General features: G+C 36.7%; 2 protein-coding genes across 6 annotated transcripts in view; one reads left to right on the top strand and one right to left on the bottom strand.

The window, feature by feature from the left end:
• AK5 (adenylate kinase 5) overlaps window positions 1-2,456 on the top strand; it is a 95,641-nt gene extending 93,185 nt beyond the window's left edge. The window contains exon 13 of the mRNA XM_085298182.1: window positions 1,190-2,456. Coding sequence (XP_085154308.1) covers window positions 1,190-1,300 — 111 coding nt within the window. The 3' untranslated portion in view covers window positions 1,301-2,456. The remainder of the gene's footprint in view (window positions 1-1,189) is intronic.
• Window positions 2,457-2,958: 502 nt separating this feature from the next.
• The window catches only part of ZZZ3 (zinc finger ZZ-type containing 3), a 38,697-nt gene continuing 15,069 nt past the window's right edge, over window positions 2,959-26,586 (bottom strand). The window contains exons 3-12 of one of the 5 annotated variants that reach the window (XM_085298176.1): window positions 21,192-21,330; window positions 19,585-19,732; window positions 19,383-19,501; window positions 19,041-19,115; window positions 18,749-18,850; window positions 17,389-17,484; window positions 13,934-14,086; window positions 9,043-9,177; window positions 6,095-6,195; window positions 2,959-5,699 (exon numbers count right to left, since the gene is read on the bottom strand). In XM_085298176.1, coding sequence (XP_085154302.1) covers window positions 5,555-5,699; window positions 6,095-6,195; window positions 9,043-9,177; window positions 13,934-14,086; window positions 17,389-17,484; window positions 18,749-18,850; window positions 19,041-19,115; window positions 19,383-19,501; window positions 19,585-19,732; window positions 21,192-21,330 — 1,213 coding nt within the window. In that variant the 3' untranslated portion in view covers window positions 2,959-5,554. The remainder of the gene's footprint in view (window positions 5,700-6,094; window positions 6,196-9,042; window positions 9,178-13,933; window positions 14,087-17,388; window positions 17,485-18,748; window positions 18,851-19,040; window positions 19,116-19,382; window positions 19,502-19,584; window positions 19,733-21,191; window positions 21,331-26,586) is intronic. The other 4 variants (XM_085298177.1, XM_085298178.1, XM_085298179.1 and 1 more) reach the window with 4 other exon arrangements.

The raw sequence follows: 26,586 nt of genomic DNA, 5'->3' as shown, positions 1-26,586 counted from the left end.
TTCTCTTCTGCAGGACAAAGAGGTGGCAGAAAGTATGATAATCAGGAATGTCCCCTCCAAACATTGTAATTTTCTGACATCCTAGTGAGTGCCTCGGATGTGATTATACAGYGCACAGTTCAGAAAAATAGTCTGTAGCAAAGCTGTCATGGGTGTAGTCAAAAAGTGTGCAAATTGCGTGACGTGCATGTACAAAAAACTAAGCACAGAGAAGCAAACAGGAAGCTCGTTTTTGAGTAGAGACTCTTAAAACTCTCACCAGGCATTTGAGAGGAACTGAAATATCAAATACATTCTGCTTGGAGTATGCAGCCAGCGTGAGTGCTTCTACCACTACTGTGAAGGCTAAAGTTCTCAATTAATAACCTGTATGACACTGCATGGAGTGGACATCAAACGTGTTGCTTGATGCTACATTATATTTTCCAGTAGCACACAGGTATATTACTGGCCGTGAACCTTGTTCCTTATTGCTAAAATATAGAAACCTACCTTCCTCAGAAGGAGCAGCAATTTGGTTGTGTGTTTATTGAAAAATAGCTTGAACAGCCTGGAGAACCTCTGCTCAAAACAGAATCTTTGGGATGCTAAAGAAAAAAAAATCAAAAAAAAGTGAGTGGTCATACAACAGAACAAGTACAGCTGCAAAACGTGCACTGCCCAAACAAAACTGGGACCCGTTCACCAATCTTGAAAATTCAGACACCCATTAATACACAGCCTTGGTAAGTTACTGTCACTTGGAAGCCTTTAGATCAGTCATGACACTTCAGATGACAACACATTAACACGGCAATGCTGTCCATCTTTCTGACAGTATGATATTGAAGTTAGTGTTTTTTATTAAGAGATTTTAAAAATCATTGAAAACTGTTCTGTGTATCAAAGATGTCATGTTATTTTAACCCAAGTACTTAAGAGAAAGAGCTTAAGCTTCCTCATTTGATCAATGTACTTTGCTCCAGACAACAGAGTCTACAGAATCTTCTCACATAAATCTATGGAAAGGTAGTATTTTTTTTTTTTTTAATGGAAGCAGCTCCTCCACATTAGGATGCTTATAACATCGAAGAGAGCAACTTGATTCATATTGTGCCATTTCTTTTCAAAATTTAGATTGCAAGATAGATTGTTTATAACTTAATCCAAACTAATATGTTCATAATAGGCCTTTTTTTTTCCTCCATAGATCGATGCAGAAGGAACACTAGAGGATGTTTTTCTGGAAGTCTGCATGTCAATTGACTCTCTTCTGAAGAAGGAAGAGGCAGCATTTTCTCTTTCAACAGAAATTCAGTAATGGTGTGTACAAAGCTTCGTTTCATGTGCACTTGATAGTCATGATTAAAATGCTGTTCAAAGCAATACCTGTGGTCTTGAGAGGTATCTGGAATTTGTGCATGTGGTATAAATGTTATTTCAGATGAAATCTTTTTTCTCTATTCATACAATACACTCAGTAAGAAGTGGTCTCTATGCTAATTCCACACTAAGTACTGTAAATTGTTTTATTAGTTGTTTGCTCTTCATAAGTGAAAAGCAGCATGGTGAACAGCAGCTCTGGTTTGTATTTCATGAGCTCAAACATTTGAGAGTCAGACACATTGCCCAGTCAGCAATGAGCTCTTCAACCAAGCCATTCATCATACAGCACATTAAGATTTCTGCATATAATTTCCCATTGGTTATTGTTTCTTTTAAATAACAGTATTAATTTTTATGGTATTACGTAGCTTCTAGTGACTGAAATTTGCTCTTTTATATTCAGCTGTAAGACAGCTGGAACTTAATTTAAAAAGCTACAGAAATTAAAATAMACTTTTGAAATGTCCCCAAAACACTTACTAAAACAAGCAGCAGAAAAAACAATGTGAACATGTGACTGCCCATCGTGGAAGTCTGTCAATCCTCTATAACGGAACAGACTCGATTACTGAGACAACCTTACCTTTTGCTGGCATCTTTGGATACCTTAATGACTTCCCAGTTTGCGCAATCCAGTTACTAATAGATTTATTAGCTGAAATCTGTATATGAGGTTGACCATGAATACTTCAGAAGTATTTCAAATGCAAATTTCAGATCATCTGTTGTCTTRTAGTGGCATTGCCAAAACTTTGAAACTGACAGAGGAGAAAAAAMCAAAACCAAAAACAGGGATTACTTGATTCATATCACTTGTGTTTTTAATAGGTCACTTATCTACAGTATCTGCAAAAAAACTCTGTAAAAATCGTATATTCTGTTAACCAAAATATTGTGGAGGGTTTTTGGTATACTCATAACTAAGTAAAAGCTTGTTTGACATTCCTGTAAAGTAATTGCATCCTCTTACTGAACTACTGGGTAAATTCACAGTTGAAGTGGTTGCATGATAGCTCTTTCTGTCGAAGTTGTACTTTATGGGGCAAATTTGTATTTTTAAAGTTATCTTTCTTGTAACGAAGACATAATACAAATAAAACATGTACAACAGTGAGGAGTAATGATTTCTGTTACAGTAGACGTGGGTTTAATCCTTCTTAAAGCACAGTACATCACTTGAAAATATAGATCAAACCAGCATGCTTGCAAAGTATGTCCTTTTTCCAGGCAGAGCAGATTCTTCTGTTTTTTTTTTCTTCCTCTTCCTTGGCATTTGCCCAGTAAACACTAATTCAATTATTTATCAAGGGACTGTTTTAAGTATATTCTTATCCTTTATACCATGGATGTTCCTCCTTTCCTGTGTCCTAATTTTACTTCTGATGCTCTAGGAAGTGCATTTCCAATTCCAGAACAGTGCCATTCAGTGACAAGCAACGTCTGCAGTACATCAACTTTAAGCAAGAGACTTTCAGAATGCATCAGCTTGAAAAGGCAGGTTTTTCTAATCTTAGCCTTGAAGCACTAGGAAATGTCTTSTGTTTTTCCAGAAATTAAAGGATTCTGGAGTTACCATGAAGCTGCAAATTAGTCTGGATAGTTCAGTATTTTTATTACTTCTAATTACAACATAAGTTAAAAAAGGTGTGGAATATCATAGTTGCACAGGATGGAAACAAAGGTAATAATCAGGTGCTAATTAAAAAAAAAATCACTTACAAAGTTATTTTACATACATTTCCAGTTTAATATTTCTTTCTGCTTCTTCTGGCCCTTTCTGTGGAACAAAACAAAAAACCCTGTGCTTGACTGGCTGTATGTCCATTAAATATCTATTTGCACATGTTCATAATGTATGCAAGAGAAATAGCTGCATGCACGCATTTATACATATTCAGTAAAAATGGACATATCCAAGACACTCGCCTTTCTTAGGTAATTCAGATTTGAAATTCTCCTTCTCCTTCCAATCTCATTCAAATTATATCATCATCTTTTGTTTTTCCCAAGCCATCCTAAAGCCATGATTACATATTTGCATTTAATGATATTTTCATTAATTTACTTTGGTTATTTTTCCTCCAGTAATTTTTCCAGGAATCCAACAGAAAGCAAAGATTATCAGAGATTCTCTCTTCCAGATAATACATCTTCACCAAATCTGCTTTCTTACAAACAGCATGAATGAGTTGGAGAACATATTTTTTTATGGTACTAGAGAGCCTCTTGGAGCACTTTTCTCATTAAAGAGAAAACTGAAATACATCTTCTGAATGTTTGTGTTGTATTTTTAAGGTTTATTAAATTTCTCTAAGCCTATGAGATATGTGAGATATGTTTACAAATGATTTGTCACTCAGTGTTTTAGTAACTGTAAAGTATTACCCTCTAAATAGATTAACTGCTTAAACTTTTCTCTAAAGCAAGAACTGTCTACACCTAAATGTTATTATGAAAGTTAATACCAATCAGGTTATAAGTGAAGTTATTAGGTGCAGCCAGCCAGTTACCCTTCTTATTGCCATATTTTTAAGTCAAATTAGTTCCTTCTATAGCTAATCACTCTGAATATTCAAGTTTTAAAGCAAATGGAAGTCTATTACATTTAAAAAATAATCAGTGTTTCTGAATCACAAACTATACATTTCAATAAAAAATATATTAACTAAAAATGTCACAATAATTACAAAACTTCTCAGACATCAGTATATTTTTTGGCTAATACACCGTACCAAAACTACTAGAGTCTGACTTTTCTGTAATCTGAAAAAAGAATAGTTTATGAGTAAGAAAACTGAAATGTTAATCCTGCAAGAAGCTAAGCATATTTTAGTAGGTGCAGAGCACTATCAGTTCTCACTGGAATTAACAGTAGGTGAAGGTGCTAGGCATCTTGCAGGTCTGCACAGTGAGGACTTGTATGACATTAAAATGTACTTTTTATGTTTTTCATCCTGATTAAAAAGTCAAAACTACACAAAGGAAGTCACAGCAAGCATTCTATATATAAACAGACTGTATCCACATAGTTTATTTCTCACAGTTCTCCTGACAATTGAACATTATTTAAGAACATACTGTATACACAGATAAGAAGAAACATACAAAATGTTTTAAATGATGCACAACAAAATCCAGCAGTATAAAAGAATGCATGTGAACCCTTGCTCACTGCTCAGGCTAAATTTAATCACTGTTTAAATAGTAATAAAAATACAATCTTTCATGGATCTTGTGCAGACTACAAAAGAGGAAAAATTATTACCATATATATGATTTATATTAGGCAGTTTTCTTTGATGAGTTGCACTAACAACTCCAAATACAGAGGCAGAAGGCTGTGTATTTTATTTTAAAGGAGTTAATGTTGAGTATTAGAGACTTTACACAGTTACTACCACTGGCACTTTTCACCATATTTTGTACACATCACATGATCATCTTATATAACATTACATTTAAAAAATATATCTGAGTGACAATTTTATAACATTCACACACCATGAGCTGGTTAAGGAAGCAATGCCACAGTTGCCCCCTGTAGTGCTTCACTGTTGGTAAATAGAGTTCATCGTGGTTTAAAAAAAAAAATTAAAAAAATTGAAAGTCAATGTGATTAAGCAGCTCTGATTTAATAAAGGCCTGTAACCAACCATCGCTGAGACAGTGAGTATTTTTTAGAGTACATCCTAGAAGCAAACACTGTCATTGGTTAAAACCTTGCCTAAAGAAGTCAGTTACTGTGCTGAAAACTATTTCACAACAAAACTGCAAGCTACTAAACTGTTTTTATATAAATACTTCATCTCCTCTGGATCTCATTATAACCAAGTTCTTCAAAGCCTTTGGAATTTACTCTATCTTTAATGTGTGCTCTCATTTCTGGCTCACTCTTTTGTATGATTTTCTTTTTGTTTAGATTCACCACCTAAAAATGACTAATGTGGTGAACGAAAAGTCTCCCAGTGAAACCTTCTGCACACTAGGAATGTTCAGCTGCTGTTCAGTGATCTAGAACCATGACAGTTCAAAGCTGTAGTTTGACAAGTACACCCAGGAAGCTGTCATGCTGTGAGTGACATTTCAGGGAAAGCAGAGTCTTTCCAAAATGTGCACAGAATTAACAATGGTGCCATTGTTATTTTTCAGAGAGGATAGTAAGCCCAAGATTGTAGATCTGCTTCCCATGTCATCTATTTGCTGGAAAGTAGTTTGGGTCAAGATAATTGTAACTGGTGCCCTGGGACATGCAGTAGTCTCTGTCTAAAAATGTCTCTGCTCTGTAAATAGGCTCTAACTGATGATCTTCCTTATGAATCTCTGTTTCATGCAGACTGTAAGGGAAAGAAAAAAAGATAACATTTTAAGTCAAGTATTCGTCTCATCCTTAACTTTCAAAAACATATAAAACATATGATCGTATGAACAGATCCATGCCGATTTTATACCAAACAATTACTTCACAAAACAGATTTTTCCCACTATTTAACAATACAAAACCTAATTTGCCTACTGTACTAAACAAAAAAAATCCCAATTTTTACACAACCTGAACATGCTTACAAAAACCATCTCCCGCAAATACACACTACATCATCTTTCACTTCACCCAACACAGGGAACGATTTATCCTATACTAGAAAAGAAATGCCTAACATCCACAGCAATTAAGCCACATAGAGATATTCAAGTTAATTACAAATGACAAGTAGAAGCGTATGCTGCTCACCAGTCAGAACAAGAATCACAGAAATCCAGGGACATTTCTTGAGGGCAGTCTTGGCAGTGCCACCGAACACCCTGAATAGGTTCAATTCCGCAGTTATCACACTGTGAAGCAGATTGAAGAACTTTGAGAAAAAGAAACCTTAAGCACTTAGTGCACCAGTAACAGTTAGTCACCATACACAAAAATATGCATGTTGGTTGGTTGCTGCTAGCCCTTATAGCTAAATTCATATCATCATGGACCACAATATATTAATGGATAAGTCCTGAAATTCTAGGACAGACTCTCCAGAGCCCTGGGGACTGATCAATCTTTCTCTTGCTTTGCTCCCCACTCCTCAAATGCCCCATGTTGAGGTTATCCTTCTGCTCAAAAAAGCAAACCTAGTCCTGCCTGCAGTCTGTGCTTATCCTTGAATGGCTGAAAAAAATCGGTACAATACGATACAAGATCTCTCTGCCTCTAGGGTGAACGCTGATGTCTCTGTAGCCTAAGTTCAACAGTGGGAAATGTCTGAATATGGACCCAATTTCCATAGAAGAAAACAGCAGCAAGACTAGACCACTTGCAGTGAGGCTGTTGATGGGCTGTAGGGAAGGACAAGGAAGGTCAGACTGATGCATTTTCAAATTCAGGATGTATAACACACCGTAAGTGAGCTGGAACTAAAAGCCAGTTGCCAGAAAGGAAGCAGGAGACAATTCAGAAAAGAAAACAGAATTCTAAAACTAAAGCTGAGCAAAAAGATACAAACTCATTCCCTGAGAAGAATCAGGGTCAACACACCTTAAGATCAGCTAAGTGTGAGAGGAGAGTGGCATGCAAAGAAGAAAGTGCAAACAAAACATCACAACTGGATGTTTGGGAGAGTGGAGTGGAGGGGCAGCGATGAAAGGAGATTTAAGGAACAAAAAAGAGCGAGAGTGTGGGTGACTGGAACTACAAGCAGGGAGAATCGTTCACAATCCAACCATGAAGACTGCTGCAGAGACAGGACTGAAAAGGAAACAGAAATCCTGTGCTCACAGGTGCTCATCTTCCTTCAGAACCTGATCGACACTCAAAGTCCTCTAACACCACCTGAGAAACCCCTCGCGGCGTCTCAGGGCAGCAAACCTCCCGGGCGCCCCTCAGCGCACGTGGAGCAGCTCCCGTGGAGATCAGGGAGCGAGCTGCCAGCCTGCAAGCTGGAAGCAATGCAAGTGGTAAACTTCAAAGACCCCRATATACTTGCTGCTTAAATCAGATGCTGTGAGTGAATTAGGCAGGGATGAAGGAAGAAAAAAGGGTACGTGAACCCCTTAGAAAAGTGGAAGAACTGCGGTTTCCACAAAGCAGCTGTGCCTCTGCCACAGGTCTGAATAGCACTAAGTAGCATCAGGCTAAGAAAGCCAGAGCTGYCACAGCTGTGAAGTGTTTTTTTCTGCAGAACAGCTACCTAAGCAGATGTCTGCACTAATACCAGCTGGGAAATGATCAATTCTGGAGAGGCACTGTACCCCACAATGACGACCTTCAAAGTTTGGGGGCTGATAACACAGAAGGGCTTAGCATATTTAGAACTCTTCTCTGAAAATATCCAGTTCAGTATGATGCTAAATACACTTAAAAAACAAAGCAAAACAAAACAAATTCACTCATCCCAGTCCCAGTTATCTCAAGCTGAGAACCAAAAGATAGTGAAAACTCTTGACCTTATTATCTGCGCTCTACCTTCCCGCCTCCGCTGTAAAACAGAAACAATACCCTGCCTTTCATTTCTTTTTAAAAAGTCATTAATATTTGCAAAGTACTACAGTATTACAGCAATGATATTCTAAGTTTGAATAATGTGGAGTAAAGAAGGCTCAAGGCCTTATTTGCAGAACTACAGAAGATTAAAAAACAACAAAAAAAAAGTTTCAAATGCCTGCTTATTCAATGAGCACTGCCCAGCCTGTGCTTTGAGGGAGGGAGCAYTCCCATGCAAAAAACCCATATATACTTATGTAATTTCATAGCTTACTATACTGCATAATAAAATCAAATTCAGACTGCAAAGAGGCTTTTTAACTTCTGAATGCTTGATGTTTCATAATGCTAATTTAGTTTTCTATATGTAATTTAACATAGAAAGAGCAACTAATCTGTTATTTCAAACTCTGCTCTTTTGATCAAAGTTTTGATTTCTTGGAAGAAAACACAAACTTTCTGAAAAAAGAATAAAAAAAGATACTCCTTCGGTGGTCTAACAACATGATTAAGTCTCACAATATAAAGTAACCAGCATCTCTCAGTTTTCCAGTCATTTTGATCTGAACTTTATACTGAACACCCTTTCATTTTGACAGAAATGGGTATTAGAAAATAAGTCTAGCTACCTAATGAATTTCACGAGGTGAAGGAAATGGCTCCAATGCAGTAGCCAGGTACACRGAAAATCCTTTGCAAATCAGAAAACATATTTCTAGAAAACTCTAGAAAACTTCTTTCACGAGACCCCACAGTATTTTAACTTGTGTCAAACAGAATTCTGTAAGGAYGCAACCTGGCTCTAGAGCTATAAACTTGCTCTGAATCTGAATGAAGACAAGACAGCATGCTTACTGATTTTCATACAGGATCAGATTGAAAATCTACAAGCATGTTAGWGAACAAGATCAGATTTCAAATAGATTTTGTGGCCCTTTTATTTTATCTGATTTTGACTTCAGGCGTTCAGTTTGCGGCAGTCTCATCTTGCTGGAAGTGCACAGTCCAAGCAATAGCAATATTCTGTGAAACATGCTATCAAAAATTGTGAATTAACAGGCTTGTTCTAATTAAGGAAAATGGGGAGGAAAAAAACCATGGTGAACAAGACTTAAGGAAAYATATACGCTATTCTAAACAAAGTCTTCTTAGGAAATCCAAGCCATGCTATCTTTGGAAATGTCTACACTGCACAGAAGAACATCAGTTTATCTTACCTTGAAACCCACATGCTGCACAAATCCACTTTCTGCATGCATCTGCTGGAGTTTCTGCTTCTTCAATTTTTTAAACTCTAAGAGTTCTTTGTATTCAGGTAACTCTCGRTATGTTATTGGAATACTCTCTTCATCCTGTTCACGGAAAAAGAGAAATCTTTAGGAATGTAATTTCAAGTAAGAGAGAATCACTAAGTATGATTAACTATCCTCTAAGAAAATACTGGCAAAATATTGTACAAGACATACTGAGAAATTATTTTATAAAACATAACACAAAAACGTACATATATCTAACTTGCACGTTATTTTGTGTCATTTATACTTGCATTACACCAAAACATCTTATAAATAATTTTCTCCTACTGAAATACATAACTAGATAGTGTCTAACTTGAATTCCTAATTTTTCTTTCATTTTAGATGATCACCTTCAATTTGCATATGACCATATATTGSAGGGAAAATGGCAGCTGCAGTAGAACAGTTAGTTTTTGTTTAAGACAAAGCTAGTTTATTTTGCTTGTAACTTGGCAACAGATATTATGGTATTTTAGAATTAAAATTTCAGGTAAGTTTTTTCAATTTAATTGATCATTCCCTTTACCATTCTACAGAACACGAATGGTTATGATCACTGTTTGAAAGTACATCAAAGCTGTAAAAATATTAAAACAAATAACACCCCAAAACTTGTTTATAGATTTAACAATTTTTGCACAAGCTCAGATTTTTWCAAGACTATAAATCAAGTCAGCATCAAGCTTTTGCTTTATCTACTTTTTAAAATGAAAACAGTCAGTCTTAACAGCCTTAACATCTCACCTTACCCAACAAGCAGTGACAATAACCACTCACCATCACTCACGGTTCTACGACCACGAGATTAGAGCTTTCAGAGTCATCCCATCTTGTGCCCATCCCTTTTTCATAGTCTCTTAACAGTTAAAAAACAGTTTTTTTCATAAAATTTTCAAAAATTATAAAGCATTTGGCCTCCTTACACACTGGTGCAGACAACTTTGCCAGAGATTTATAACAAATAGTTCTCTCCTTTAAAACAGTGACCATAACTGATTTTCCTCATCCAATTTTCTTCAAGGAAGGTTGTGGGTCTCTGTRTTATGAGACAGAAAAAGCACTCATTCCCACTGAGATGTCAACTGCAAAATGGCTAATTAACTGTGGCAGCTGTACTGGGTCGGTCGCAACCATTTTCAAAGAGGACAAATCTTCAGCGATTTAAAGCACTTTTCAGATTACATATTGATAGCAATTGTCAATGACGACAAACAACTACAAGGGAACAATCAAAATTCTTGTAAGAAATAGTATGTGTAGGCTACCTTTTATTAAAGAATCTGTAAAAACTAAAGAATCTGCATTATTTAGWAAACATTAAATGGAGGGAAGGTAAAAAGTTTGCTGCTTAGTGTTGAATTTCTAAAGACCTTATCAAGTATTTAAATTTAATTTTTAAAAGTATTTAAAGGACTGTATGGGCTGTAAATATTATAAAAAAATCATGATTAATGACATTAATTGCGTAGTGATAAGAAACATTCTTTTCATAAAAAACAGGGATTCACCTCCTMTGTGAAACTCAAAGTTTTTCTGCAAAATACTACCTGGCACAGAAYGACTATATGTTGAATAAACTATGCAGATACTTTACTCTGGAATAATAATAAGCTGCATTCCGGAATAATTAGACTTATTTGCAAAATGAATAATCATAACAGAGTGAAATTACTTTTCAGTTGAGAATACAGTGTCCTCATTTAGGAATAACTCATTCATACTAAAAAAAATTTTTAGGAATAGTTATGCCAGTCAACTTACACTATACCAACATCTTTTATTTTTACAAACGAACAACAACTGGTACTTCCATTGTGAAGAAGTCAAAGAAAAACCTCCCTGTAATTTGCTTGCTACATCATGCTACTGCATAATATCTTTCTCTGAGGCAGTGACTGTCAATAAGAGACCTGTCTTTTTAATGTTAAAACAGAATCCAGTACATTCTTTGAGACTAGTTCATGATCTTGTTTTCCTTCCATTATGCTTTTTTTTTTTCGCACTGATAATGGGGATGGAGACATGGACGAGGAGAACAGGAGAGGTGCCTGAGGTCTGGAAGGAGGCTGATGTCACTCCAAAGAGGGCAAGAAAGACGACCCAGGAGGGCAAGAAGGACACCGGTCAGCCTCACCTTGATCCCTGGAAAAGTGATGGAATCCTGGATGCCATCTCTAAGCATGTGAAGGATAGGAAGGTGATCAGGAGTAGTCAGCATGGATTCACAACGGGGAAATCATGCTTAACCAATCTGATAGCCTTCTACGATGGGATGACTGGCTAGGAACATGAGAGGACAGCAGCGGATGTTGTCTAACTTGGCTTCAGTAAGGCTTTTGACACTGTCTCCTATAACATTCTCATAAGCAAGCTCAGGAAGTGCGGGTTAGATAAGCAGACAGTGAGGTGGATTGAGAACTGCCTGAAAGGCAGAGCTCAGAGGCTTGTGCTCATTGGCATAAAGCCTAGTTGGAGGCCTGTAGCTAGTGGTATTCCCCAGAGGTCAATACTGGGTYCACTATCGCTGAATTCATCAGCGACCTGGATGAAGGTACAGAGTGCCTCCTCAGCAAGCTTGCCATTGAGACAAAACTGGGAAAAGGGGCTGAATACGCCAGAGGGACCTGGACAGGCTGGAGAGAGGGACAGAGAGGAACCTCATGATGTTCAAAAAAGGGAAGTGCACAGTAAGGGAGAAATAACCCCATGCACCAGTACAGGATYGGGGCTGACCTGCTGTAGCCCCCAGAGTAGCTCTGGAGAGAAGAACCTGGGAGTCCTGATGGSCAAGTTAACCATGAGCCAGCAATCTGCCCTTGTGGCCAAGAAGGCCAAAGGTGTCCTGGGTTGCACAGGAAAAACATTGCCAGCCAGTCAAGGGAGATGATCCTCCCTCTCTTAGCCCGGGTGAGGCCACATCTGGAGTACTGTGTCCAATTCTGGGCTCCCCAGGACAAGAGAGACAGGGAGCTACCGGAGAGAGTCCAGTGGAGGGCTACAAAGATGATTAAGAGACTGGAGCATCTCTTACGGGGAAAGACTGCAAGACCTGGGACTGTTCAGCCTGGAAAACAGAAGACAGAGAGGCAATCTTATCAATGTCTACAAACATCTTAAGGGAGGGTGTCAAGAGGATGAGGCCAGACTCTTTTCAGTGGTGYCCAAKGACARGACAAGAAGCAACGGGCACAAACTGGAATACCCGAACTTCCATCTGAATATGAGGAAAAACCTCTTCACTGTGAGAGTGACAGAGCACTGGAACAGGCTGCCCACAGAGGCTGTGGAGTCTCCATCCTTGGAGACATTCAAAAGCTATCTGGACACAATTCTGGGCAACGTGCTGTAGGTGACCCTGCTTGAACAGGGRGGTTGGACTAGATGATCTCCAGAGGTCCCTTCCAACCTCAACTATTCTGTGATCCTTCTGGTAACTGAGCTCACCTGTGTCTTTCTACATTACTGCAAGCCAGAAATATATCCATCTGGAAATGCTGCACTAGTGAAAAAGAAAAAATTAAGTGAGATTTCAAAAAAAAAAAAAAAAAAAAAAAAAAAATAGGGCACAGTCCACAATTATCACTGCAAAAAGCTTAAAAAAAATAGCAACTTCCATCAAAACAAAAATATTTCTCAGTAGATCTATGGTACCCATTATTTTATTAGAATTAGGACACCAGAAGGAAAACCAAATAGTTTTAGGAAAATATTTGGAACACAGTTGGAAAATATAAATTTAAAAAATAATACAGAAAAAAKAACATGTATTGTAAGAACAATACTAATTTGCATCTCTTCTAATATCCATTTTTTGTGTCACTTAAGATCCTTACTGGAACATGCTAAGTTATCAGAAATCCCTTAAATGAACAAGAACACCATCACAGAGAGAAGACAGAACATGACTAAAGATGTGACTGAAGACTGAGTAACAGATGAGCTAACTTAAGGCAGACTATGAAGGCACGTAATAAAGTCAATAAACAGAATGAATGGACTCAAACTGGACGGCCTTAACACGTTCTGTTATGCAACAAGCTTTTGAGACACAAGACGTCWCTAGGCTCTCAAATTCAGCGAGTCAGGCCCTTCACTCTAACTATAGCAAAGCCACAGTGATTCACACAAGCTGAGAATCGTGCCCCAGCATTTCAGCGGTAGGATATAGTCTCTGTATAAAATGGCATATATGGAAATCCAAAAGACCAAATTTCTTGCCCAAATTCCTGTAGTATTATTTTATGTTACAAGTTAGAAAACTGGAACACTAGATGCATTGAGTTAGGATGTATACTGCAATTTCCCTCTAAAAAACGCACCCATTTAATGCTTGAGGACTAAGTCTATCAGCTCATGCTTAGAAGTAAATCAAAAAACTTCCTGTAGTCAATCCAGCCAGTGAAGAAAGCCAAAAAGCAACAATGTTAACGGAATTCAATCACCAGGGCACCAACTTTTCTAACACTACAGAACTCTAGCCAGAATCAACCTTTTCAAATTGATTTCATGTAAGATCCCTTTTTGAAAATACGAAACTAAAACTTTTAAAAAACAGTTTCAGGACAGAACATCTACTACTTCTAAATATCTGATTTCTAATTTTGTCTGTACTTTCTGTATTTGGGGTCTTTATATTAATTACGTGTTTGCAACTCAACCTGGCTCATGAATCTGAATCTCATCATTAATCATAATGCAACACTTACTAGTATTTATTTTATGGCAAGGATGCTTAATACATATATTACTCATTAAACAAGGTTAGGACAACAGCGACCAAGATATTCTGTGACTGATTTAAACAACATACCGATACTTCCTCTTCTGCTGCAGTATCCATATGGCTGTGAAAGCTGGATCTGTCATCATCTTCATCCATATAAACTGGAGGTTCATGTGATGTCATGAAAGTTGAAGGTTTGAAAAGATGTTTATTTAAAGGGTGTTGCCGTCTACTTGATGACTATGGTGGAAAAATGATATATTTTTAAAGATATTCATTCTTCAGTTACTATTTAAGTAATCTTTGTCAATAAAACTTGTTCAAAAATTGACTCTTTTACASTAAATCGACCATCTTTCCCATTATTTTTACTTAAACCTTCATATTAGAGCCTCATATGGCTATTTGGGGTTTTTCTCCATAAAAAGTGAAGTCAGATGAACAGTGGAATACTTTTTTCCTAAGAATCAAGTACGAAAGAGTCCTTAACGTTAACTCCCTACCACGTTATAGATTAAGAACTGAAGCACAAAAAGATTAAAAGACTTCCCAGAGTCAGAGATGCCGTTAGGGTGAGATGAGACAACAGTGCTGTCTGGCACAGGTCCAAGACCCAAGACACAAGTCCTTACTTGACACTTCTCATCAACTTATTGTATTAGTTTGAGCCTTAGAAAATCTAAGCCTAGGCTAATTGTCCAGATTTCTTCCCCCATCTATGGAGAGAAAAAGCAACTGTTAATGGCAAGTCATTCYGCCATAAATGAGGTTTCTAAGAGTTGGAAAGAATTGCTCTCTGAAAGTACTTTTTCATCTCCACTGACTGGAAAAGACGACTAAAAAAATGTTAGATGAGATAAATTACTCCCTTAGTGCATATCTAAAACCTTTCAACTTTAATGCTGTCTGAAGGTTTAGAATGCACTGCAATTTTAAAATAGATTACTAAAAGGCACTCAGCCCCTAACACTTATTCCCCATGGAATATTAAATATCAAATAGAAGAATTTTTGGTGAATGAAACTGACTCAACTTTTTACTTAGATATTTTCCAGACCAGAATTTTGACATCTTAAACACATTCTATAATTTAAAGAAAATAGGAATCAAAAACTAGAAGTATAAAGATTTTTTTTTCATAATCATAAAACAGAAGATTGTCTTGCACTGTGTCTAAGTTTCTACCATGAAGATAAACCATCATGAATATTTACAGTAGTTAACATCTCTCTTTTTACACAAGAATTTTTATCCCAAGGGTTCCTGAAGACATTTACAAACTTGTTACACTATAGTACAACCACTTATCTCTAAAGAGGGATATAACAATTTAACATTACTTTATAGCTGTATACTGTAGTAGTTGTGTATGTCACCGTATAGACAAAAGTTTAACAAGCAGCTGAGATTAGCACTATTTACTTCTAAGGAAACAGATGCAATCTGTAATAATCAATGGAAGCTGCAACCTCAGATCTTCAGCAGAATTACTATGCACAGAGTAAAAATTAACATGTTTTTAATACTAATGTAGTGTCCATTGTGTTGAATTTTCTCCGCCTTCTGCCTTATATTAATTTCCTGTATCCGGTTTTCTTCAAAGGTTTCATACACAAATAATTCTTAGATTTATACGGTTAAGACAGTGTTTCAGCCTTAGCTGGGTTCAATACCAGAGCTGGAAATCTAAAAACCCACTTCTGTACTTAAATAGTATTGCCATTAAGGATTTCATAAAATGTGTTTCAATCTTGATTATACTGTGTATGTGTGCAGAGCACAAGTGTTGAAGAACTTTGAGGATCACTGTAGAATTCAGAGAAAAATATGGTTAAAGTATCACAGACATTCTGATGAAGTTAAGAGCACCCCCTTTATTCAGCTAATACAGTGATCCACTYGCTGCCTGTCAGCTCTGCTCATATTCTGTAATAAGTCTCTCCAAATAAAACTGAGAGGAAAGAAGGAAAAGTCATGTGAGTTAAGGTCATTCAAAAGGTTAAGAGGCTATAAATAACTCAAAAAAATTTCAAAACTAAAATTTCAAACTCCATTGAAATTAGTCCCACAGTATGGTAAGCGATACAAGTAATTCAGAGTCCTAACAGATGAATTTAACTACAGTATTTAAGGTATTAATGTTCCAATAAAGAAACAGATAGGGGCACTCATTCTTTGTCATTCCTGATAATATAGCAGTAACTTCAGAGAAGACAAGGAGACAACCGGGGATCTGTAGCATTTTAAACTATTACAGACAAGATTTGGTAGATCTTGTTGTCAGGCCTCTCAGACAGTGAGAGAACTTCACATCCTGAACTTTCTAGGAACTAAATCTGTAAATAAGAATTTTTGCAGAATTAATATTAAGCTTACTCTATGTGTAAGTTAGTTTGAACCTTAGAAAATCTAAGCCTAGGCTAATTGTCTAGATTTCTTCCCTCATCTATGGAGAGAAAAGGCAGTYGTTAATGGCAAGTCATTCTGCCATAAATGAGGTTTACTGATTCAAAATCAGTATTTTAAAGTGCCAGGCAGCACACAGCTGCCTACGGGGAAGTTATTTTTGAACAGTAATCAGAAACCATCACAGACACCTGAATGCAAAAATTAATGTTGCGCTACAGAATGTCATTGTAGAAGTTTTTTTTAAAAGAATTTCTGTAAATATAGTTAACAGTAACCAAAAAAAAAAAAAAAAAAAACACTCTTGAGACTGCCCTTTTCAAATACATCAGTTCTAGGGTCCTCATTAGTACCCATGAGCACCACATAATTTACATCAAAATGTATGATGGACCTGCACAGAAATCTGGGATATTTTGTTTACTTTCCTAAACTAACAAGATTTCTTAGGAACGTAAACTTTTCTCACCTATTCTAAAGTCAGGAAGAACACTACATTTTAGTGGGAACAAAAAAGGAAAGCAAAGTCTGTGGATAAAAAACCTTTCTGAAGTAAAACCAAATCTCTCATGTATGGCATCTATAGATGGTCATGTACGTTGCAAATCAAAACAAAACATGATGCTGCAGATTTCAGACTATGCTTGTGCTAGTTTAGTATGCTCAGTTATGCATATTTTTCTATGTTCTTGTTAATTGAAGATGACTGAAACCATATGAGTTATAGGGCCCTTTCTCCTTCTGCGAGAGAGATCTTCTAGATCAATTACAGTCAACTCGCAAATGAAGAGGAAGTACCCCAACACCAAATCATTCAGCCCTAATTAGTTCAGCCTGCAGTACAACTGCTATGCTCTTTTCTGACACTTCATCTCCCATAGAGATTGTCTAACAGAGATGTAATTAATATGGGTTGATGTGAAACTAGAGTAAGATTCAACTTGCTCTACAGTGCTAACAGCAAAAGGAGTACTTCATTAGTGAAGTGACAAACAAGCACAATGTACAACAACCTGCCTAGTTAACACTAAAGCACTAATGAAGACTTAAATCTATTGAAAATACGAGTGATTTTGATTCAATTTGCATGCAAATGCAAGCAGAAATACAAAATTTCTGCTGTAATATTGTCTCACCTTTTTGGAGTATAAATACAAGTTTGGAGTTCTTCCTGGAACTGGAATACCAGCTTTAGTCAGTTTTATAAAATATTTTTGTACCCTGCTGGCAACCTATGAAAAACAACATACGACGATTAAATGTCAGGTGAAATRTAACAGGCTTTCAATTCACAGTCTGGCCAGGAGAGTTACCTTAGTTCAGAATATAAGGACAGGAAATCGTAGCTGTCTATTCTGTGACAACTACTCCTATTTGTCACTTATTTGCAGAAAGATACCAGTGTATTTGCACAGAAAACCAAGCAAAACCAATGAGATGGTGCACGACTTCAGTAACGTGTTACTTACTAAAGCTAAACATACTCCTTCTTAACAATGACAGATAAATTATGCACAGTTAGCATATATAAAGTACATATTTATGAAATATGTAAGCATACCTTTTAGTTTTTCAGTATGGGCAAATATACTTCAAGTACAGATCAGAGATGAGACAATGCTGTATATTAAAAYATTTACATATGTTTTACCCGATCAYGTATTACCAGAACATAAAATACTTGAAAATGTAACAAAGCAATATTTTTGAGTTACGGTCAACATGGAGAAATCACAGTTTTAGGGGGGAAATGCCTAAAAGGCAGCTGTGGAAACACTCAATACCTCCAGATCTACCTTCGTTTGCATTTCTAGCCCACAGCATGAAACTGATCCTACTGCCTGCAAATATTAGGACATCTGCTCTTTCTGCAGGAAATTCAGCTCTGCAATCGGACAACAATTGATGTCACTATACTKGCTAAACTGAATTAAAGGCTACTGTCAAAATCTAAGGAATAAAAATGAGGTAAGATATTTTTGTCATGGGTTTTGGGGCACTCTTAGAATTCTAGATTTGACATTGAGAATAAAAGGGTCAGGTTTGTTATTAGTCAAATGCAGGTCCTGATGTTAAAGTTTTAAGGAAAAAAAAAGGTAACGGAAAATATACTAGGTTTTATTTATTGCTATTAAAAAAAAAAAATCCACTGCGAGTTTATGTCAACTCCTAGGATGCAGTAGTTGATACCCGTACTACCACAGCCTAGGCACTAGAGTATTCAAAGAATGCCCAGGAAGTTAAATCTTTTTCTATCAAAATAAGCTTTATTGCTTTAATTATGAACATTATCAGCTTGTAGAAAAATAATCCCTCTTTTTCAATTCCTCCTCACTTTATGAATTGTTATTTTTGCCAGGCAAATCCCAAATTACAAACACAATTACTTAGTGTATCCTGAGCTGCTCTTCAACAATCTCTTATCAGTGCCTTCTACAAAGCCAAAAAAACGTAACCAAGGAAAGGGATTACTCCTCCAAGCGTTCTTCTTTTTACCTGCTTTGCTGTTCTATTTCCAAGCTCATCAGCTATCTTCTGCCACCGTCGAGACTCTACTTCCTCAGGTGGATACTTCAAAAGCAACTGCTCAAGTTTTTTCTAAATCAAGTACAAAGGAACAGAAGACATAAATATATATCTTTCTCAGCAAAAGCATGAGTTACATGCTCAAAATAAATGTGTATACACGTGACTTCCAATTTCTTAGCTCTTTAAACATTGTTAAATAGTTTGCTTTTATTCTCACATACGTTACTACAATTACGGAAGTGGAAGGGTTTTCCATTACCTGTTCTTCTACAGTCCACAGCTGGTTAAAAGTTTCGGGTTTGGTCTCATCACAAAGTCGCCCTCTTATCATCTGCTTAAATACAGTATATAACATGGAATAGGTCTTTAGAAAAAAGGTTAGGATTCCTATATAAATAAAACCAAACCCAAACCAAAGAAATGCATGAAAACTTGAAATAAAATTTGCCTGAACTAAAAATATGTTCTGATTTGAGTACACAAATAAAATGCTATCACCAAAATTAACATTTGAAGTAACAGTTAGCATTATCCATACACCTATATTGAAAACATTAAGTTACTATCTTGTAAATTTTGTCCTTCCTTTTGTAACAACTACCTGTGGACGACTGCCTGTAGAACCTTCTGGACCATCACTTAAAGGCAATACAGAGTATGAAACAGACTCTCCATCCTTCTTGGGATCCAAAGGACTTTTTGGTCTTGCAGGTATACCTACTGTAAGCAACACAAGAAAGCAAGTATTAGACCTTCACAGTGGTAATTTTTTTTCATGTAATTTACACTAATTTTCCTTTTACCTTTGTCAAAAATCAGCTTCACTCTTCTGCTGTTACGCTTTCGGTTTTTGAACTCTCTCTCAAAGTTTCCGAGGCTAGTGGTGTATTGGTCCCAGGCAATCTCAGGGAGCTGGACAACTCTCTGAGGATATGGAAGACCCATATCAACCTGGGGGGGGAGGGAGAAAGAAAAGTGAAAAGCAGTATTTAATGTAATTGTTGTTCAAAAAAAGAAAAAAAAAAGAGAGAAAAAAAAAAACAATCCTGAAATGTTACAAAACCCTGAAACTGCTTTTAGGTAAGAGCAGAATTCAAAATCAGTATTTTAAAGTGCCAGGCAGCACACAGCTGCCTATGGAGAAGGTGTTTTTGAACAGTAATACACAACAGTGCATATAAAATATGCAGCGGCACGGTCAATGATGGCTTATTGGACATAAGAGTTTAAAACATTCTTCTTTCTCAGAAGATATCAGGTGTTCTGACTTTAATATATAATTTGTTTTTTAAAGGTATCATATGTCCAGGATTTGTACCTTTCTTAAGAAATATAGGAAACTATGGGGTGTAAAATTTTGCCATCTGATTAAACGTAAACCTCCCTCATCAAAGAAACCGATATATATTCTACACTGATTTTCCTGTCTCATGCCTAGAACCCAACTGCTGGAAGGCTCCTCACTTTATTGTAAGGTCATTCTAACAATAAGCATCATTCCTTTGGTTCAGAGACAAAAATACACGGGATGCTTTCAGATAGCATTAGTGTTTCCCTGATACAAGAACATCAAACATGACACTACAGTATCTTACATGCAATAAGCTTATCTCAAAATTTAATGGAAAGACAACTACTGAAACCAATAGTCCTAGGTCAGACCTCTCCATAAGCCTAGGTCTCTACAAACCTAGGAAAAGGCCACCATAAAATACCTACTTCATCCTTCCCTGAAAAGCAGCATATTGCTATGAGACTTTGAGGTCAAGCATATCTGACATTGGAAGATATGACAGAAAGAAAGTATTCAAACCTCAAACATCTTTTCAGTGTCCTCGCAGGTACATTTCTTTCTCCTTAACCTTAAAAAGAACATGCTTCCTTATCAAAATTCATCCCCCCCTTCACACAGTGTTATAGTAATGTTATCCAGCACTCACCCAAGTACGTTTTCTAGTGTTATTTTAGTTTTAAGTTATGAACTACATTTCCTGCTCTTTAAAAGTTCCCTACCTGAAACCAAATTCACTTATAATAAAAAATTTAATTCCTCTAGTGAAAAAACTTACGAATTCTTGATCTACTACCTTACGACAAAGTCCTTTCAGTCATCTACACATTCCTGTGTCTTAAAATGTCTATGCTGCCACAGAAATTTAAAGATTTATATTCCTATGTACCAACAAAAGAAAGAAAGTATATCTAATAAAATATCTGAAGACTTGTATCTTACAGATTTAATAATCAAAACAAAAAACAGGGCCTTTTTTGCTCAGTAGAAAAAGAATACTAAACTCATAATGTTTATCCAAGTATATATAAAATCATCTGATTTCTACCAATGATGAATTGCTAGTTATTAAAAAGAAAAAAAATCTGAGTAAAACTTAAGAAATGCCCATTGAAATACCTTCTTCTGGAGTCTTTCCACAAATCCAATAGGATCTTTCAGGGCTTCTCTCTGGTGTTTGCCTAAACTTTCAAGGTCTTGAACTGCTTGAGTACGTTGAGCCTCGAGTACAGCAATCGTCTGTAACAGTCTCTGATAACTACAGAGACAAAGGAAAACATCTCACTGATTTTTTCTTTAAAAGCAACCCCGCCACAACTAAATACTAGCCATGGTTATCTACTAGCATCTATACAGACATTTTTACTGCATTATATCAAATCTATTCTTAAATAGTAAATGAAGTTATATAAACCAATTATTAAAAAAGGAGTTCCTTTAAATTTAGATCCTACTCTAGCTCAAATGTCCCTCTATCAGAGACAAGTTATTCATATTCTCAGTAGTTATGATCAACAATCAACTTTGCTTAGAAGGGGAGAAAGAACCCAAAATAACATAATTTCTTCCTCCCTTCAAAATAAACTTCCTTCCACCCCAGTATAAATGGCTCTCTTATGAAATTTCAGTATTTCACCCAACCACCCACAGCACAGATAAGAATGACTTAGAAATTTTCTTATCTAAGCATTTTATAGAAGCTTCAGGTTAGAAGAATCATTTACAAAAATGTAACAATAAACCAAGAAACAAGGAATGTCTAAGAGATCCTTTTAAGAATACAGAAGTTAAGTGCAAATGCCAGTATTCCCCCAAATTTGTTACCTAAATTCAAGTAAGATCATGATTTTCTATTTTAACAGATACATCCAATAGCCACTTACGTGACTATCATTCCGGTATCTGATAACGTAACCTTCCCAAACTGCATTCTATGAAGCTAATTTGGTGACAGRAAATGATACAATCCCGAAACACAGCCTACAAAAAATGAGTAACTACATCTAATACCTTTTATGAGCTCTATAGGTGCAGTTGTTGACTTTGTTTCTGAATTAAACAGCTGCCTATGGGCCTATTGTTGCAAATTATCATGTAGCGACTTGACTTTCTCATKAAAATGTTTTCTGACATTTAATACTAAAACTGTGGTTTAGTTCAGCGCAAAATATGACCTAACATATTAAAACTAGGTTCACCACCACCATATTTCAATAAATGTCCTCCTTGCTAAAACAAACACAAACATAACACTAAGTTGCACGCGTGTTCCCCCAAGATCTAGGTTACTAAGTTAATGCAAGCTTTGCAATTAACTCTACTGATAAATGGATAAAGTTTTAAACAGAGGCAGAAGGGCTTCAAGGTAAAATACAAGCTTCATAACCAAATGTTTCTCACATTAATATGCTTAATATTAATATTAATCTGCTTCATCCCCCCTCAAAAGGGTAATTTTCTTCCCACCCAACCATAGTATCTAAAAACATAAAATATAACCATGAGTTCTGAAGTCTGAAACTAAAACACCAAGTTTAAAACAGATGTAATGATCTGTTACAAATATATAACTAAAGTTTGCTTGCACGTACTGAAGTCATATGCAACTGAGAAGTTGCAGACATTGAGAAGTCAAATGCTTGTTAAATTAGCCATTAATTTTGTACCACTACTGGGACAGCACTTCAGTTTCCTAACAGAACAATTCCATATAAAAGAAAAAAAAACAAACTGATAATGAGCTAATTAACAGGGTTATTCTCGAAGAGGCAAATTGAAGGATTCGAGAAATAAATTTTGTGAAAATAGTGACAACATATCAGAACGCATGAGTGTTTGCCCAACACATACAATTCAAATGGCTATGGGCTCGCAGGACTTGGTGTCCATGGAAATAAAATCTTTACTTTGCTTTCACAAATAACATGTGATCACTGGCCAGCCTCGTGCCGGGCACCCTCTGGAGTCAACTCCAGTAATGCAGGCTGAGTCGTCCGCACACAAAAACTTTTGACATCTACATCTAACTAAATATCTACCATCCACTCTTGAGCCATTTTACCTTGCTTACTCAAACTGCTTTTATTAGAAGTATTTACATATTTTAAAGAAAARAAAACAGTAATGTTGGTGATTTTAGATGAAGTACTAATTTTAATATGGATTCACATGCACAGAGTATGGGAAGAAATCAACTTAACATGGTCTTAAATAATCAAGTTTGAATGAAGAGAGCAGAAATTAAACTTGGGAAGAAATAACAAATAAAACAAGAACCTAATTACTTCCTCTCCTCATTAAAGCTCCACTGAAGCCATCGGGGAGCAAAAGTTAAATGATGCATAAATTATCTCTCTGGTTTTAGTGGAAATATGAAAAATACAACATTTCAGAATAATCCCAAAACATTTAATGTAATGTAAGTCTGCAGACAGGTAGCACTATTATCACAAAATATTTCAGGAGAAAAAAGGGGGTTTTAAGCAAACTWTTCAAACAGATTTGCCAGTATCTCTCCCGCTTCTTCTGAAGAAATGCACGTACTTGGAGCCACACGCTTCAGCTTCCATATTCAGCTGTTACGAACAGATATATTCTGACGCTAAGGGACAAGAGCGCAAATTTTATCATGCAAATATCCAAACTGTTAAACAGAGTGGAGRGGCAAAATGCACTTTGGGAGCAGAAAAGAAAATTTTGAAAATGCTAACCCTGAAGTGCCTACTGATGCGTTCCGGTACGCGTTTGCTCACGCGCTGCCTTCCCTCCCAGCCTCCGCACCGGCCTTCAGATTCGAGCCCGGCGGCTCCGCTGGCCGAACAACGATGCGTCTGTGCCTAATTCCACTGCGTTTTCAAGCACTACGATTTTCAAAAGCTTGTACCCCTCACAGCTCTGTGCCGCTACAAGACTCTAACAGAGAAACAGAAACCTGGAGCCTACGTCTGTACAGTCGGCTTCCAAAATASCTTCGTACTTCAGTAAGCCAACCGAACGGCAACCAACTCTCAACCATCTAGCTACAATTAGGTAATTCCTGAGAAACTACCTAGGAAAATCATCACCCCYCACCTTCCAAGATAAACCAACCTCACCTAACTAAAAACAAGCCACCTGGGTAAGCTCGCAGTCAGTCACACCGCCAACAGTGACTGAAGCTGCACATTTTCTCAGCCGGTTACTAGCAGGCGCAAGCCGGGAAGCRCGTCCTGCCCTGCAGCAACGCTCCCGTTCCACAGAGCTTCGATCCCCGTTTCCACGATTAAAGCACAAACCATTGCCTAAATCACCCTGGTTGCCAAGAAGCTTCCAAATTAATACTTGAATAACAYGGCACACTACAGGCACGCTAAGCATCTCTGTGCTTAAAACCCGTCAACGAAAGGGGGTTCCTGTTTGCACAGGAAAGCCACTTCGTTCGGGAGCAGTACCGAGCAGCAAGCAAGCCCGCGGCAATCACTCCGCTCTCTTCTCTCGCTTTTGAGACGCCAGGACGACCCAGTCTTTCCGTCCTGTCGTAACACTATTTATGTTTCCAAATCTAAGCAGTCAGCATTASATCACAGATTATTTTTCTTTGCATTTAGGAAAGATCAACTAGATTTATAAAGAACAGATATCTGGGGTCAATCTGCCTTAMGGATAGCACAAGTTTAAATTTCAACTTATTTTTATACTAGATGACGGAACAGTAGCTTGTGTAAGAGATCGTGTCATTCAGCATTTTTAAATAAATTCATTTTAATATTACAGAAACAGTYATTCAATGATATCAACARATGATACTAGTTACTGTATGGCTGCTGAAGGCTTCTCTTTCAAGATATGCTACTGTACTTTAAAACTTACCTACATGAGCAAGCCAAGAAACTATTATTGCAAAATCAGGAATTTAACTTTTAGGTCGCTAATTCAAATCAGTAGATGCAATAAAGTGAGGCTTCTCAGTTAAATTCTGTTTAAAATAAACGCGGGGCACCAGTAAGGGGCAGACACACGAGTTCACCGAATGCCATAAAAATGCCAAGCCTCCCCTGGAAACAAGACATAATCTACRAAAGAAATTAAAAACACATGAGAAAAATGAGGCGGCAGCCATTGGTCCTATCTTGGCCACAAAAGAGAAGAAATTTAGTCRCAAGTATCTTTATCCAAAGTAAATTTACACACAAAATTGGAAATGGCAAGAACTCTCTCAAAACTCTACTGCCTGCAAGCTGACGAGTTTTCCTGGTCTAATACTCCAACACACTCACCGTGCCTTCCCCTGCCTTGAAACCTGAGACTTGGGAACAGCAACATTGCTTCTCCTTTCCCTTCAAAAGGAAAATAAGTGAAACTTACGGAAGGAGGCTCTTTTCCAAAGCTCAGCCCTTACTCTCTAAGAAAACTAAACTTTTTTAACCTTCTGTGATTACATACTTGCTTCCAAAGCAATGATACAACAAATAGCTTCACATTTACTTATTTAATTAAAATTGTCAGCCTTTGGCAGCCTCAAAGTTTCACATGGTATTCACGGAGTCTATCTACAGGCATATAACTGAATGTTGAGTATTTGCCTTCGGCATGAACCGCATATGGATTTAAACATCTGCATTACGACCACAATGACAATTTATTCTCTTATTATTTACACACAGATTTACCACCAAGTCTTAGATCACTAATGCAAGTCTATACTGTATTTTTTGAAAAGATGACAATACAYAAAATTCTTTTACACAGCTACCAGAAAACAAAAGTGAAACCAATTAACAAGCAAAAAAACTGTAACAAGACCTTTAATTATTTTTACTTTTTAATTTAGACGGTAAAATCAACATTAAGAGTTCCCTGTAATTTATTGTCCAGATGCTTTAACAAATCACTGGGGGGTGGTGGTGGTGGTGGTGGTGGGGATTTTGTCAGCTATGTCTGCCTTACAAACATCACTTAGTATTGCAAAGAGCAGAAGCACTCCGGTGTCTCATTAAAAAGAAGTGATTTACCCTCTGCTGTCCAGTAAGATGCTGTTGCAGCTGCTGGTCATTGCTTTCCACTCTGGAAAACTGGCTGCCTTTCAATAGTTGTGTGAATATYGTTCACAATATGATAGAAATTATGGTAACATCAATTTGGGGGATTAGTAAGTAAAAAAGCATATACTGTAATTTAAATGTCATGACATTTGAAATACTGATTATTTAGCGTGCAAGGGGGGGTTATTTTAAATGAAGTATACATTTTTCATAACAAAAAAGGCTGAAATACATGCTAAAAACTGCTTTGCAACAAATTTGTTTTGAAATTTGTATTTCAAAAACCTATTACACAAGATAGCTATGTACCATTAATATAGCGGATTCAATCTAGCCTTTGTTTTACTGCCATCTACTGGTACTTCAGAAAAGATATACAAAAGCAGCTCTGTATCTAGTCATTTATCAGTATGGGTTTTGGTCTTCTAAAACAGCGATTCAGAAAAAAAATTTCATTAGATGCTAAGCTAAGAAAGAATTAGTATATCGTACGC

Source organism: Rhea americana, unplaced genomic scaffold, assembly GCF_003343005.1.
Source record: "Rhea americana isolate MKP2758 unplaced genomic scaffold, rheAme1 scaffold_136, whole genome shotgun sequence".
NCBI lineage: Eukaryota > Metazoa > Chordata > Aves > Rheiformes > Rheidae > Rhea > Rhea americana.
Note: the sequence above shows the minus strand (reverse complement) of the source record. Positions and strands in the feature narration are given on the sequence as shown.